Source organism: Muscardinus avellanarius, assembly GCF_963383645.1.
Source record: "Muscardinus avellanarius genome assembly, chromosome: 3".
NCBI lineage: Eukaryota > Metazoa > Chordata > Mammalia > Rodentia > Gliridae > Muscardinus > Muscardinus avellanarius.
In genome coordinates, this window is record NC_137788.1 from 147,093,999 (window position 1) to 147,110,803 (window position 16,805).

Below are 16,805 nucleotides of genomic sequence, written 5' to 3' on the forward strand. Positions count from 1 at the left end.
CACAATTTAGTGAGACCCTGTTTCAAAATGAAGATTAAAAAATAGGGCTGGTGGTATAGCTCAGAGGTAGAATGCCTTTGGGTTCAATCCCCAGAACCATACACACACACACACATACACACATTCATATTCTCTCTCTCTCTCTCTCTCTCTCTCTCTCTCTCTCTCTCTCTCTCTCCCTCTCTCCCTTGCTCCCTCCCTCCCTCCTTTCCTCTCTCTCTCTTCACCCCCTCCCTGTCTCTTCATCCCAGTGTCTATCTCTGCTAGGCATATGGGCATGGTGGTGCGTACCTGTAGTCCCAGTACTTGGGATATTGACACAGGATAATCACAGGTTTGAGACCAGTATCAGCAACTTAAATGAGACTCTCATCAACCGCGTTAGATCCTGCTTTAACATAAAAAATAAAATAGAGAGCCGGGCATGGTGGTGCACGCTTGTAATCCCAGCATTCGGGAGGCTGAGGCAGGAGGATTGTGGTTCACGGACAGCCTCAACTAATTAGTGAGGCCCTCTGCAACTTAGTGAGACCCTGTTTCAAATGAAAAAGAATAAAAAATAGGGCAGGGGTATAGCTCAGAGGTAGAATGCCCCTGGGTTCCATCCCCAGACCTGAAAAATAAATAAAATAAAGTAGGGCTGGAGGTGTGACTCAGAGGAAGAATCTCCTTGGGTTCAACCCCCAGTACCACAAAAAGAAAGAAAGAAAAAAGATGTATTATAAGAAGAGTAAGCTGGGCGTGGTGGCGCACGCTTGTAATCCCAGCATTCGGGAGGCTGAGACAGGAGGATCGTGGTTCACAGACAGCCTCAGCTACTCAGTGAAGCCCTCTGCAACTCAGTGAGACCCTGTTTCAAAAATAAAGAATAAAAAATTGGGCAGGGGGTGTAGCTCGGAGGTCAGATACCTCTGGGTTCCATCCCCAGATCCACAAAAAAAAAAAAGAAAGAAAGAAAAAAGAAAGAAGAGTAGCAGTAAAGATATGGCTGAGAAATGAGGAAGGAACCAAATTGTGACCAGTTTTGTATGTTAAATCTGACTCTGAACTTGGTCTTGGTGGGTGGGTTCTCTTAAGCAGACTCAGTCCACTTACTCTGCCAGCTGCACCGAAGGTCACAGGCCTGCCCTGCAAACTCTCCTGGCAGAACACAGAGTTCCAGAGGGTAGGAGAAAAAAATGACTGCCTCCAGGGCATCTCTCTGAGGTGGTTCCCACGCCTGCCCAGGTAGTCATCTTCTGAAGACCGGAAGCCAGAACTTGGCGAGTCAGGCAGCACAGAAAAAGGCATGGTGGAACTTGTTTTGAGCGTTTGTGGCTCAGTAACCCCACCCACTGCTGGTAAGTGGCCAGCACATGTCCTCCCTTATCAACAGGAAGTAGAATACTCTCCTCCTTCCCAGAAGATCTCAACACTCCCCGGTGGTGAACTGTGAAGAGTGGAGGCCCTTGTCTATGTATTGGACTCCAGAAGTGTTTTCCTCTGTTGACTGCAGGGACTTGGGGAGGGAGAGACTGCGATGACTCTGACACCCCAACTTGACTGTCAGGGTGGATGGCACCTCATTAAATGAGAAGGGGTTAGAGAGCCCAGGGCCATAGCACACAACTGTAATCCCAGGGACTGGGTGAGGAGGCCAACCGTGTCAACTTAGTGAGACCCTGTCTCAAAACAAAAATAAATACCTAAATAAATGGGCTGGGAATGAGGCTCAGTGGTAGAGCACCCCTGGGTTCAGTCTCAGAACTGCCAGTAAATGCCAGTTGTGGTGGTGCACACTTGTACAAGAATTTGGGAGGCAGAGACCGGAGGATCACAGTTCATGGACAGTCTCAGCCACTTACTGAGGCCCTTTGCAACTCAGAGACTCTGTTTCAAAATGAAGAATACAAAATGGGGTTGAGTGTGTAGCTTGGAGGTAGAATGCCCCTGGGTTCCATCCTCAGTACTGCAAAAAAAGAACTGCCAGTAAATAAAGAAGAAGGGCAGCCAGGCGTGGTGGCACACACTTGTACTCCTGGCATTCGGGAGGCTGAGACAGGAGGATTGAGTTCGTGGCCAGCCTCAGCTACTTAGTGAGGTCCTTCGCAACTTGGTGAAACCCTGTTTAAAAATAAAAAATAGGTTCCATCCTCAGTACAGAAGAAGAAGAAGGAGAAGGGAGAGGGAGACGACGGTAGATGGCAGGCAGGAGAGGGTGGGGAGTAGTGAGTTGGATTTTAGGTAGAATTTGAGGTATCTGGGGTACTTTTGGAGGAGAGCTTGAGTAGGCAGTTGGAAATATGGACTTGGGGTTCACAAGAACTGTTTGGAGCTGGAGATGTGGATTGAGGGGGGCTGGGCTGGAGGCAAGGCAAGGATGGGACTGGCCACACGAGCAGTCACTGAGGCCCGGCTTCTGCCTGCCTATCCCTCTGGCACCATGACTCTGAGTGCCTTTCCCTGTCCTATCCTAGGAGAGTAATTCCAGATGTAGACTGAGGCTGTGAATCACAGGACTCCAGGAAATGCCCGGATGGCAGACCACGGAGGTGGAGCCCAAAAAGGAACTGAAGAGGAGTGCACAGAGAGAGGAGGCCCAGGACAGTGTGGGGATGTTCTTCAAACTTCATTTCTGTTTCCGTCCATCATAGCCACATCTTCCTTACTTGTTAGGCTTAACTAGCTAAGCTTAACTCCGTGAGGAGGTAATGGAGAAGGAATGCCGTGGCTTGTTAACCCCCATCCAGCTGAGTGTAGTGGCACACACCTGTAATCCCAGTATGTGGGGGGCTGAAGCCAGAGGATCGCAAATTTGAGGACAGTCTTAGCAATGAATGAAACTGTCTGTAACCTAGTAAGACCCGATTCAAAATCAAAAGTAAAATAGGGCTGGAGGTGTAGCCCAGAGGTAGAATACTCTTGTGTTCAATTCCTAGTACAACCACAAGCACTACCTAAAACATAAGTAAATAAATAAAACCCTGTGGCCTAGAGATGTGGGTTGGTGGCAGAGTGCTTGCCTGGCATGCATGAAGTGCCGTGGGTTCCATACATAGCGCCAAATTAAAAAAGAAAAAAGACCCCAAACTCCCACCCTGAGTCCTGTGCTTCTCTTCTGTTTGTATGCTGGCAAAAAGCCGGCCATCCAGAACTGTTACTGAATTAAACCACAAATCCAAGTTTACAAAAGGAAGGTGTTTTTTTCTGCCTTTAGGTTCTTTAGACATACTGTTGTTAAGGAGTAATTTAAGCTTCCTGGACGCAGTTTCCTAAAATCTTCAAAAGGACAGTTAAATCTTTTATGGTTTGTTTTGTTTTAAAGTAAGTTTAACTGTAAGCTTGTAACATTAGTGGTTGAATTTAACTGTAAGCTGTAACATTAGTGGATCTCTTGGTGCCCAGTTTTGGGGATTTAAATTGCATCAAAGTAGGTGGCACAGTAAGAAAAAGGAAAGCTCAGAGGTCATATCTTTTAACTTTTGATACCCCAGCCTAATCTTGTGAAAAATCGAGGAATTTACTACCTTTCCATTTGTTTAGTATACTTCAGGAAGGTTAAAATACTAATTTACACCCCAGCATTTAAATAACCAGTGTTTGGCCATTACATTACTATTATAACACTGCACTCTAATTTGAATTATCATTGCTATGTAACTGGACTTAATGGTTTTAAGGATGGCAGCATATTGAGAAAAATGGTCAACATCTGCTTTCTGAAATTAAGCTTTCCTGGGCAGAGTTAATCAAATCCTGCAGAAAAGAGAAAGACCAGTAAGCACAGGTTGCAGGACTCGCGCTTCTTCCCAGTGGCTTCGCCTGCGGAGTACTGGCGTGCGTGGGTCCCACAGGGCCCGCTTTCCTCTTTATCACCATGGCCTTGTCTGTTTTCTACTGTGATCCATTCTGATCTGTACTTACATAAGTTAAACAAATGTCTCTTTTGAAAACACGTCTTATTGTATGGCTCAGGGTCAGATTAAAAAATAAGAAACTGAGACATGACAAAGGAAATGAACACGTAGAAGATAAATGTGCAATCATAATGCTTCTGGAAAAGGAAGTGTTTTATACTGAGTACTAATAGCTCCTTAGTTTGTGCTTTTTCCTAATTCCAGATTCTGCATTTGCTTGAGATGCCTAGCCCCAGCCTGCAGGATAGTCCCCTCTACTGAGAGTGTAAGCCAGTGATACTTTCTTTTCTAACCTCTGTCCTTCTTCCCAGAATGCTCCAGGTACATGTGTTCTGTTTTCTGGGGCACTTGGTAATAGTTCACTGTGTCCCAAGAGGCAGCATGCCTTAGTACAGGGCTCTTAAACTTTGGAGCCAGTGAGCTGTGGGTTTGACCCCTGACCTGCCATGCCAGTTGTCTCAGATTTCTCAACTCCTCTAGGACTGAGACTCGGTTTCTTCAGCTGTAAAATGGGGGCAATATCATCTGCCTCCTAGGATTGTTAGGATTAAATGAGAGTATACTAACTCAGCACAGGCCCGACACATAGATGCTTATATTCATTTTCACATTTCTGATGTCTTAATGCACACCTTATATCTTCTTTATTATTTCCACCTTAAAAAGTAAAGTTTTAGAGCTGGATATAGTAGCACCTGCTTACAGTCCCAATACTTAGGAGGCTAAGGCAGGAAGATCACAGGTTCATGGCCTTCCTTATAGCCTAGTGTGGCCCTCCATAACTTAGTGAGACCCTGTTTTGGTAAAAAAAAAAAAAAAAAAAAAAAAAAAAAAAAAGAGAGAATAAAATTAGCTGGGCCTGGTGGCACACACTTGTCATCCTAGTACTTGGGAGGCTGAGCCAGGAGGATCTCAGGTTTGTGGCCAGCCTCAGCTACTTAGTGAGGCCCTCTGCAACTTAGTGAGATCTTGTTTCAAAATAAAAAATGAAATAGGCTGTAAGTGTAGCTCAGAGGTAGCATTGCCCTGGGTTCAATCTCCAGTACTACACACACACACACACACACACACTAAAATAGGTTCAAGGGTGTAGCTCATAGGTAGAATGCCCCTATGGGACATTTTTGGGGATCATTGGTAATGTAGGGAACAGAGCAGTGGCTTAGATTTGATGAGGTGACATGAGGTGAGCCAGGCCTTCGAGGAGGCTGTGTTCTACACAGGTAAAGAGGGAGGGCAAAGGAGGGAAGGAGAGGGGAATGGTGTCTGCGGATGCAGAGGCAGGGGAAGGTAGGCTGCATTTTAGGACCCTGACAACTGGAGTAGAGATGAGAACAGACATGTACCTTGCAACCAAATTGTGGCATGCCACAATTACCAAGCTGATAAAGTCTGATTTTTTTTTTTTCTGGTACTGGAGACAGAACCCAGGGACATTCTACCTCTGAGCTACACCCTAAGCCTTATTTTTTATTCTTTATTTTGAAACAGAGTCTCACTGAGTTGCAAAGGGCCTCACTAAGTAGCCAAGGTTGTCAGTGAACCATGATCCTCCTGTCTCAGCCTCCCAAATGCTGGGATTACAAGAGTGTGCCACCACACCCAGCTGATAAGGTATGCTTCTGATGAAGAGAATGATCAAAGATTTTCAATGCAGGAGAATAATACAGTGGGAAATGTCTTAAGACAGTCCTCTGGGTGCAAGGAGTTAGACTGACAGAAGCAGCATGCTGCATTCGTGTGTCTGGTGCTCATCTCATGAGTTTCTCCATGCATCTGGAACTTGATCTAAGACATGCTAGACCTAAGGGGAGATAGAGAACGTGTAAGTTTTGGGACTCTCATAATGTCAACTGGGAAACTGACATTTCTCCATAAGTCAAACACAGAAACTTACCTTACCTTGGAAAAACGAAATTTATTGGCTTATATGACTGGAAGCCCACGGGCTGGACCCAGGGAGTGGTGTGATATCGACACTGTGCTTCTGTGGTGCTGTGCTGACTTCATGCATCGGCAGGCTTTCTCCAGGGGGAGCCAACCACACTACAGACAGGACAGGCTCCCGCCTCAGTGGGTGGCACTTCTTGTCCCCTTTTGAAAGCTCTTTCCCAAGCCGGGAGTGGTGGCGGGAGTGGTGGCGTATGCTTGTAATCCCAGTACTTGGAAGGCTGAGACAGAAGGATCTCAGTTTCGTGGCCAGCCTCAGCTAATTAGTAAAGTCCCCTGCAACTTTGTGAGATCTTGTTTCAAAATAAATAATTTAAAAATGGGGCTGTGGGTGTAGCTTAAAGGTGAAATGCCCCTAGGTTCTATTCCTAGTACTGCCAAAAAATAAAAAAAATAGAAAGCTCTCTTCCTTGGTCCTTTGTGTCCTGAGCCAATCCCATCGTCCAACTTTAACTGTTCTTTTAAAGATTTTAGGACAAGCTAGGCGTGGTGGCACATGCTTGTAATCCCCGCACTTGGGAGGCTGGGACAGGAGCATCGAGGCTGGCTTTGAACCTGTGCGATCGATGCTCCTGTCCCAGCCTCCCAAGTGCGGGGATAAAATAGGTCTGGGAGTATAGCCTGTAAGTAGAAAGCCTCTGGGTCCATTCCCAGTACCACTAAATAATATATATATATATATATATATATATATATATATATATATATATATATATATATATTAGGACACTACATTGAGGCAGCTTAAAGTACTCCTCACAGCTGGTATGTCCTAAAGAATAACCTAAAGTCAGAAAAATAAGCAGTTCTGGAGTGCCTTCTCTGCTAGCATGCACACAGAGGAGAAGCGCAGGACACAGGGTGGCTTGTTTTTGAGTTCTGTGTTTGTTTTTTTTGTTTTTTTTTGTGGTGCTGTAGATGGAACTCGGGGTCTCATGAATGCCATCCCCTGGGACAGGGATGCCTGCACAGCCTACCCATGAGAGAGGGAGAGGGAGAGGGGAGAGGGGGAGGAAGGGAGAGAAGAGAGAGAGGGGGGAGAGATTGGTTGATTGACTCTGAAAGGAACACCCCAAATAAATCATGCAAAGGCATACTGGTCAGAAGATAGAGGTGGACCCCTTGAGGAGGTTGATAAGGCCTGAGGAAGAGCTGTGAGGTGTAAAGCTACAGGTAACAAGAAACTTTGTTGTCTAACTCTCCGTATTTCGGCTTCTTAATTCCACTTCAACTTTCCATTTTACTTTTCCTTTACTAAATATTCTACTTTGATGGTGGTACTTTTGCAGCCAGTTACTCTTCACAGCCCCTGGATGAGAGTTGGCCAAGGTAAGCAAGCTTGTATTTGAAAGATTTTTAAATATATGAACACGTGCTATTATTTTTAGGTGATTTTTACCTTATCTACTTTGAATGTGGCTTTAGAAATTTTTAGATAAAACAGACTTGTTTTCTTTTTTGTGTGTGTAGTGGTACTGGGGGTTGAACCCAGAAGCTTTCTACCTCTGGGCTATACTCCCAGACTCATTTTATATTTTATTTGGAAACAGGGTCTCACTAAGTAGCTGAGGCTGGCTTCGAACCTGTGCGATCCTCCCGTCTCAGCCTCCCAAGCGCGGGGATTACAAGCGTGCGCCACCACGCCCGGCCAGACTTGTTTTCTCTTATAGAATTTAAGTCTTGTGTTGTATAATCTTGGGTTTATATGAAAGTATAAAAAGAAAACTTATTCCAATAGATCTTCATACTTTAAATAGAAATATATTTGGAATATAGTTACCAACAGAATATACCAAATTCAGATTTGGTATTATATTTGAGACATGGAAAAATAAATGCCTTTTCTCAAAGTGTCTTATTAAGCTACTGAAAGGAATGAAAGTCCTAAAATGGTCGTTTTCAGTGTGTTTGACTTGGGTCCCTGAGTATTCTTACACCCAGTATATGGAGTGAAAGTTTATAAAGTTAACTGAAAAGGACTGCTACATCTGCTGTATGTGTGGTAGCTTTCAAATTACACACACACACACACACACACACACACACACACACACTGTGATACTGGAAATTGAACTGAGGGCTTTACACATGCTAGGCAAAGTGCTTTATCACTATGCTAAACGCCAGCCTTGTATCATATTAAGGTTACTAAGGCAGATTTAGGAGGTTTGAAGTGTGTGTGTGTGTGTGTGTGTGTGTGTGTGTGTGTGTGTGTGTTTGAGGTCTCCTTTTGACCCATTCTCTGGGCAAATACTGACTGAGCGCTTAACACAGGTAATGGAATCTGCATCCAGGAAAAGACATAAAGACGGGAATAGCTGGTGCTGCCCTCACATAGGTTTTCAGCTAACTTCAAGAATCCCGGGATTAGGTTGGAGACGTGGCTCAGTGGTAGTCTTTGCCTAGCATATAGAAGGCTCTGTGTTTAACCCTTGGCACTGTAAGAAAAAAAAAATCAAATTTGGATAAACATTTTATTTTATTTATTTATTTATTTATTTTTTGGTGGTACTGGGGTTCCTGGAAGCCCTTCTACCTCCAGGCTACACTCCTAGACCTATTTTTACTTTTTTTTTTTTTTTTTGTGGTACTGGGGTTCCTGGAAGCCCTTCTACCTCCGGGCTACACTCCCAGACCTATTTTTACATTTTTATTTGGAAACAGGGTCTCCTAAGCCAGCGCGCGTGGCTGGCTTCGAACCTGCACGATCCTCCTGTCTCTGCCTCCCAAGCGCGGGGATTACAAGCGTGCGCCACCACGCCCGGCTATTTTTACATTTTTTAAATTTGGAAACAGGGTCTCCTAAGCCAGAGCACGCGGCTGGCTTCGAACCTGCGCAATCCTCCTGTCTCTGCCTCCCAAGCACAGGGATTACAAGTGTGCACCACCACGCCTGGCGAGGATAAACATTTTAAATCAGAAATAACATATCTCCAAACTATTTTTCTTATATGTATCCAATAAAAAGTGTCTTGTGCTTTGTGGAGCACAGGACTAGTCAGATTGATATTTTCATAACCTAGGTAACTGTCACAATTATATTCCTCTTTTTTTATGGGAATGCAAAATTTTCGCATTCTGGTTGCCAACACACCCCCTACACATACTGAAGGTATGTGATGAAGGCCAATTTTTTACACATCTGCCTGAAGAATGTATCCCCTAGAGAAGAGTTGGTTGTAGCATTGACTTCAGAAGGCAGTAAAAGGATTGTGTTTGCCCTTTTGTTAAGCTAATCCTGTTCCTGTGGGTTTGGGTAGCTCTACTGGAGAGCAGAGGTCTTAGGCACTGCGGGACCACTCGGCCTGGTCCCATGGTAACAGTGATGAGCAAGATGAGTGAGGTGTGGGTGTTTTTAGGGCTCAGGTTATGCGGCAGGTGAGTTGAAGCAAGTTCTCGGCCCCGGTCTCAGGTTCTCCTTTGCTTCCATTGATTGAACTTCTTTTTCTGTTGTTCTGATTTTTAAAGGCAGCAGCCTCCTTGGAAAGAAGAAAAGCATCCTGGGTTCAGGCTAACGTCTGCACTTAACAGGTACGTGGGCAGTTTCTCATGATTGTCCTGACATTCTTTACTTGGCTGCCAAGAATGTGTATGTTATTTGTGTTTGTAGAAATGTTAAAAGCCCCACCATTCACCGAGTGTGCAGGGGAGAGGATGGCACACTATGAGACCCTGAGGTCTGGAGAGGGACCGCCAGGGTTTGCCTCTTATACTGTGACCTGGAGCCATGAGTTCTGTGTACCTCTGTTTGCCCATCTGAAAAGTGGAGATAATTGTACCTGTCATGGCGTAGTCATGGGGTTGAAATGACAATACTTGGAAAGCACAAGTGGTCAATAAACCTCAAGTGTTCATACTGCTGAAGTAAGTGTTCCGTCCAGGTTATTTATTCAGTCCTGATGATATACTACAAGAATGAATTTTTGAGCCGGGCGTGGTGGCGCACGCTTATAATCCCAGCATTTGGGAGGCAGAGACCGGAGGATCGCAGTTCATAGACAGCCTCAGCTACTTAATGAGGCCATCTGCAACTCAGTGAGACCCGGTTTCAAAATAAAGAATAAAAAATAGGGCAGGGGGTATAGCTTGGAGGTCGAATTCCCCTGGGTTCTGTCCCCAGACCCGCAAAAAAAAAAAAAAAGAATTTTTAAGAGGCTAAATGATTTGTCCACAGCCCCTCAGTTAATATATAAAGGGACTGGGGTTATAAAACAACCTATTAAGCTGGGCATGGTGGTGCACGCTTATAATCTCAGCATTTGGGAGACTGAGATGGGAGGATCCAGGTTCATGGACAGCCTCAGCTACTTAGTGAGGCTCTTTGCAACTCAGTGAGACCTGTTTCAAAATAAAGAATAAAAAATAGGGCTAGAGGTGTAGTTCGGAGGTAGAATGCCCCTGGCTTCCATCCCCAGTACTGCAAAAAAAACAAAAAAAAAAAAACAAAAAAAAAACCTATTACTGCATTTAACAATAACAATAAGCTCATTACACACTAACATAAGTAATATTATTTCTAAAGAACCCTAGTCATATTTCCAAAGCAAAAATATTACTGAAAATAGTTGTTATCTTTACACCTTCGATGACGCTCTCGAAGGCAGCGGAATCTGCTGCTCTTTGGCCTGTGGTGGCATCACACATCAGGTGTCTGCTGCAGAGCCCACTGTGCAGACAGGAGAAAGAAGGGAAGAGGACAGCCAGCAGTATTTTGAAAATAGCTGACCTTGCATTCAAAAGGTGTGAGCACCAGTGCTCTGGGTGCTCCTTCACATAGGAACTGTCTGGTGCAGAAAACCTAGCTTGGCCACGGACCATACTGGTCACAGCCAACTTCTGAGTTGCAAAAGAAAACAGGAAAATCTTAGGGAGAAGCAGTGAGTCCAAGATCTGTCCATTGCCTTCAGCTCCAAAGTGCAAGGCTGTACAAGAACAAACTGAAGTCTCTTTTTGGATGTGGTGGTCCTCAGAGGCTGTTACTGATGTAAGGGACTGCAGGTAGGTCCTGACTTCATTTTATGGGTGGTTTTTAAGTCGATTATTCTTGCCTTCTCTCCTGTTGGTAATATTCAGCAAAGAATACTGCATTTCAGCCAGACTCTCTCCTCCCCTCCTTAGGACCAATTCTGACTCTGCTCTTCACACAAGTGCTCTGAGCACCAAGCCCCAGGACCCCTATGGAGGAGGGGGCCAGTCAGCCTGGCCTGCCCCATACATGGGTAAGACACACAGGCCCTGCTAACAGCACCTGCTTTCTGTCCTGTCCTGTAGGAACTGAGGAGAGAAGCTCCTTGGGCATGTACTGCACCTCTTTGCACTTCTTCCCTGGCAAACGCTCCCTCAGGCTCATCTCTTGGCCCTTGAGCTTCCTCCTCCCCAGTGGCCCTGGCCCTTTTCTAGGCACTAATCATCTTTTCCATGGACTCTTGTAATAACTTCCTAACTGGTCTCTATTTCCATCTTAGCCCTTCAGTCCAGTTTCATGTTGGGCTCCCTTGTTCTGGAGGAAGTGGCTCTCTCTGCGGGTCCCTGACTGAAGCACTGTATGAGGCCAGCTCCCCAGGCCAGCAGTGCTTGTGCAGGGTGCCCGTGGAGGAGTGCTGAGGCGGGGTGGGGTGAGAGAGGCAGGGAAGGCCTGCTGTCTGTGGGAGGGCATGCCCCGAGGAGGAGGAGAGGGAGCCTGGCCTCACCTGCCCCCACCCCGTTTGCTGCTCAGATCACCATGCTTCCTCACTTGAGCCAGGAGTGGGAAAAGGCAGACTCCTGAGGCTTAGGCTTCTGCTTCTACAGCAAAGCCAGGTCCAGCTCTTGCTCCTGATGAACTCCCTCGGCACACCCCTTCACTCCCAGAGTAAAGAGCCCAAGCTCTCGGTGTGGAGGGACCTGAGCCCCAGCCTCTGGCCCCCGCCTGCCTCTCTCTTTCCCTCCCCACTCCCTGAGGAGGCAGCAGTGGGACCCACTTGAGGTTCTTCTGTTGTATCTTTTTCCCTTTTCTTCTTATAACTCAGTCCTGGCCCACCTGGCCAACACCCTCTTGACCTGTGAGCCTCAGCTCCTGCCTGCAGTTCTAGGGAGCGTTCCATGGCCTTCCTTCCTCTGTTGGCCCTGAACTACCCATGTCCTTCTAATCCCAAAGCTCCTGCTACAGGTGCTCTTAGCACCTGTGACTCGACTGCTTCTTTACGTAGACATGCTTCTCTTCCTCTGCTCAGGCTAAAGTTCTTGGAGGCAGCATCCTAACGACCTTGTTCTCTCCAACACTTAACACAGTGCACAAAGGAGCCCTCACTGACAGAAGAGCAAGGAGAGCGCCCGAGGCTACGTGTGCAGAGCCCTCATTAGCAGGCCAGGTGCTGGCATTCAGCGACTTGTACCTGAAACAGGCTGGCCCCTTCAGGCACATTCTAAGCCTGCCTTTATGGGGTTTGCAAACTAGAAAGAACTACTGTCTTGAATTATCCATCCATATACACATTGACTCTGAGAAAGAGGATCGGGAATTACCTTTGGCTAAGATACTAGCTTTTCTGGTTTTTGGACTATTTAAAGTCTAAATAGTCTCTCTTCCTTCCAAGGAATACACTCAGGGTCTTATTTCTTTGCATATAGTAAAGCTAGGATTTAATAATGATTGCTGCTATATTTGTTTCCTTGGTGTAGTTTAGAGAAGACTGAATCATTTGCCTAAATGCTTGTTGGCTTATAAAGCAGGAGAGCTTTCAGAATTGGTTAGGGACATCTACCATGTTTCTACACATGGGAATATGAGAGTAAAGTTGGCAGGAGCATTGAAATTGGATATGGGTCAACTGCTTACTGCTTACAGAAGTGGGGCGTGTGGGAAGATGGAGTAGTTTGGCTTCAGGGTAGGTAAAGATGGAAATACATAAAAAAGAGCCTAAAACAGCAGAAACTGAAACCAGTGGAGGTGCCCATTGGTGCAGCTGATCCTCATCTCTCTGAACTGGGAGCAAACCAGCTGATAGATTTTTCCCTGCACTCTTGTATTTCTGCATCTGCATTGCCCCTGAAAGTTTATGTTTCTCTGGAAGAGGCCAGAGCCCTAGAGAGCACGAGAGAGCCATAGCTAATTCAAGGAATTTTTGAGGCTGGCATGTAAAGAGAAAAGAAAGTAACTAAAGAACGTGATGGCCTGGATTGAAGTATTTATGCTGCAGGTGATGTGGCCTCTGGGGAGAGGTGAGAGATGCCATTGTGAGGAGGAGTGAGGAAAGTATAAATGTGAACCCAGGTTGGCAGAGCCATCAGAAAAGAAGAGAAGAAGCGGGGAAATCTTGGCACAGGCTCCTGAGGTGACTGGAGCACCATGATGGCCCATCCTTTTTCAGGTTAGCAGTTAGAAATCACTGGGCCTGACTTCTGACAGCCATGGAAGGTGGGCTGCCCTCCAGCTCAGATGCCTGAACCCTGTGCCTGCTCCTGCAGTCGCCTCAAAGTACAGCAGAACCCAGAAACACATCCAAATATGGATGTGTTTACATGGGAAAGCCAGAGTGTTTAAAATATTATTCAAGTCTCCAAGGATGAGAATTATTTCTGGAGAATTATATTTGTTGGTGGGAGCTATTTTAAATAGTTTTATATGTTTTCCTCCTGTAATTCATTAAAGTTTTTCATTTTCTTTCCTTCTGGATTTTAAAAATATCAAATAGCTTCACCAAAAGGTATTTCTTTTTATATAACTGACCAAATAAGATTAAAAAAAATGATGGGAAAATATAATTGAAGCCCAGGAGTAGGTTCGATAGTAGGAGTAGTAATAACCGTTGTTTCCCTGGGAATCTTTCCTAAGCGTAGTGCTGGGGCCCTATTTCATTGTTGTTGTTGTAGGGGAGCAGATGTTAAGGAGGCATCTTCTCATAGCTTAACTACACGGGTGTAAACTGAGATACGTCATGAGCAGAGGTCTGTGTCCCCAGAAAATAAAGCCATTGGTGTGATACATGTTTAGTTATTTCCATAATAGTTATCGAGTTGCTTGAGAATTAAGCATAAATGATTAGCAGTTGTAAATGATAGAAATAAACTTTTATACAACCAAATGAATTTTTATACTTTGTCTCTTCTTGTTTAATTACCCAGAATCTGTAAAGGGAAATGTTGACCATTTCCATGGCAGCGTGTGCAGCCATTTTGCACATACATGCAGGCGGACAAGAACCAGGGGTCTCTGCGGTCAGCCCTGCTCTGTAGTCTGGGGCCCTCCCTTGGCCCCTCCTCACCTGGCCTCACGTGGAGGCATGGTCTGTGATCCTTCAGGGAGTGGTCTAGGGGTAATGGCAGAAGAGTATGTGAAGGCTGTCTTCACACCCAGAGCTGTAGGTGCTGAACATCGCCGTCTTTGGGGACTACAGCCCTCAGCTCCTACTCTAAGGAACAAGTGTATTTTTTGTACCTCAGTGACTTTACAGCCGGCATTAAGCTTTGTTCTGTAGAGTTAAGGAGAAGGCTTAAAATGCAAATAATCCAGAGATATAAGCCTGTCTATGGCACTTGATTGTCTGGTGCATGCACCATAGGTCTAAAGAGGGGTAAAAGGGATTGTTACTGGGCTGGCAGGTGGGCCCAGGAGTGGGGGGCTAAAATTTCACAAGCTTCTTTTAGGACACACTCTGGTTAAGGGGTTTCCCCCTTACCTTCTATACTTCATTTCAAGACCATGTGAGCAGTTACTTAGATCCCCCAGGCGTGGGCACACACAGGAATGGTCTCAGATGTACACAGTCAGGTCAGCCCTGGGCCGGGGCTGCTAGCTCCCTGGAACACAGACTTGGCCTTGGTCATCACTGTTCCATCCCCAGTGGGACTGAAGCAAATCAGTTCCTTCTGTTTCCAACACAGTTATATCTTGTTCCTTTTTTTTTTAATTTTTAACCTTTTGTGTATAGCTATATTCTGGTATTTTTTACTTAGTAGTAAAAATCGAGACTTAGATATTTTATTTATATGCTAACCTAGTGCTAATATCTGTTGTGACCACCATCATCCTCTGGTCACCTGAGCGTGACACCGGAGACTTATGGTTATAACCACCATGGTCGGCTGCCTCAGTCCGAAGCCAGGGTCTGCTCGCTGTATGCCACAACGCCTCGCGTCTGTCCTATCAGGCCGTGCCTTGTTCCTTCTCCCCTGACCTGTTGTGTTGGTTTCCTGCCTGGCCTCCCTGCCTTGAGGCTCTCCCTTTTCAAGCTATCTCATGCTCTTCTGCAAGAGTGGCCTCAGGAGTTCAGCTCTAACTCTACCCTTCTACCCCACGCTTCATCCAGATCACTGGCCGACCCTCCATCCAGCCTGTCTCACACGCCTCCCCTCTGGTGCTGCAGCCAGATCCCTCTGCCTGTGGCTGCTGTGCACATCTCCTCCTCTCCTCGCTGTCCTCTGTACCCTCCCCACTCCTCCTTCTCTTGTCTTTTCCCTGGGGCGTCCCCATCAACCTTACTTCCCATTGCCTAAGTCTCTGCAGGTGCAGCACTGGTTAGGGGCAGGGCGTTCTGAAGACACTAGTCCTAGAACCAGCACCTGCCTTGTAGCGTTGCTGTGAGGGCTTCGTGAGATTGTCTAGAGGAAGCTTTCCACACACAGTAAGCAGAGAGTAATGCTGGCCATTGTTATCACCTCCATCATTATCCTTCAAGGCCTCACTCTGACATAAAGCCCTCCTCTGTTCCAGTTTGATGAAGGGGATGGTGCTCAAGGGGCACCATGTGAGAACTTTGCCAGCCCCCCAGGCAGTTTCATGGAGTGGCCCTCAACTGAGTCTTCATGTTCCAAGGACAGGTCAACCTTAGCAATTAAACCTGGAGGGATTGGTGCCTTAACAATGAAGAGGTACTTCAACATCCCATACTAAATTACTGTATAAAACTTAGTTTTTTGTTTTTATTTTTGTTTTTGCGGGTCTAGGGATGGAACCCAGGGGCCCTCGACTTCTGAGCTACACCTGCCCTATTTTTTATTCTTTATTTTTGAAACTGGGTCTCACTAAGTTGCAGAGGGACTCACTGAGTAGGAGAGGCTGTCCTCGAACCATGATCCTCTGGTCTCAGCCTCCTGAATGCTGGGATTACAAGTGTGTGCCACCACATCCAGTTTAAAACTTAGTTCTTACATAGGATAACTTGGGGGGTTTTTTTGGGGGGGATTGAACCCAAAGGCGCTCTACTCACTGAGCTCTACCCCCAGCCCTTTTCACTTTTTATTTTGAGACAGGGTTTTACTAAGTTGCCCAGGCTGGCCTTGAATTTGTAATCCCCTGCCTTAGCTTTCTGAATAGCTGGGATTACAAGTGTGTAACACATGCCCCACAGATAATTTCATTTTTCTGATCAGAGTGGTTGCATCCCCATCTACCCAAGAAGCCAGAGCATGCATCAGAGGCTTCTTTTCTCTCATTCTGAAAGTACTCTTCCTTTAGAGAGCTAGATCACTGATGAAGTGAGCGGCCACCTAGACCAAGTCCCTCAAAAGAGGGGACCACAGGCCATCTTCAGGAGAGCAGGAGAGGCCCCAGAGCGACTGCTGAAGATGGAGGTACCCAGCCAGTTCTCACGCCTTCTGAGACAACATCTGAGGGTCAGGCCCAAGAACCTGCATTTAACAAGCTTATCCAAAGGCCTTTGTGTGTATTAAAATAAGCTTTTCAGACAGATGAATGGATTACAAAACTGTGGGATATGTACACAATGGAATTTTACTCAGCCATTTAAAAAAACTCAATTACATCATTTTCAGGGAAATGGATAGGACTGGAGGACATTATGCTAAGTGAGATTATTAGTCAGTCACAAAAAATAAGAAATCAGATGCTTTCCCTAATATGTGAGAGTTAGGGAGAAATGGGTCATAGGAGGAACTCTTGAAAAAGGAGATCCTATAGAGGAGCAAACAAGACAACCTAAATAAAGGGATGGGAGGGGGAAGAGGAAATTCTCTAAAACA

General features: G+C 45.8%; 1 protein-coding gene across 1 annotated transcript in view; it reads left to right on the plus strand.

Annotated features, from left to right (window-relative positions):
- The window catches only part of CRTC3 (CREB regulated transcription coactivator 3), a gene marked incomplete at both ends in the record, with an annotated part of 116,344 nt that overhangs the window by 68,002 nt on the left and 31,537 nt on the right, over nucleotides 1-16,805 (plus strand). Inside the window, 3 exons of the mRNA XM_080691684.1 lie at nucleotides 7,114-7,175; nucleotides 9,315-9,377; nucleotides 10,965-11,065. Coding sequence (XP_080547810.1) covers nucleotides 7,114-7,175; nucleotides 9,315-9,377; nucleotides 10,965-11,065 — 226 coding nt within the window. The remainder of the gene's footprint in view (nucleotides 1-7,113; nucleotides 7,176-9,314; nucleotides 9,378-10,964; nucleotides 11,066-16,805) is intronic.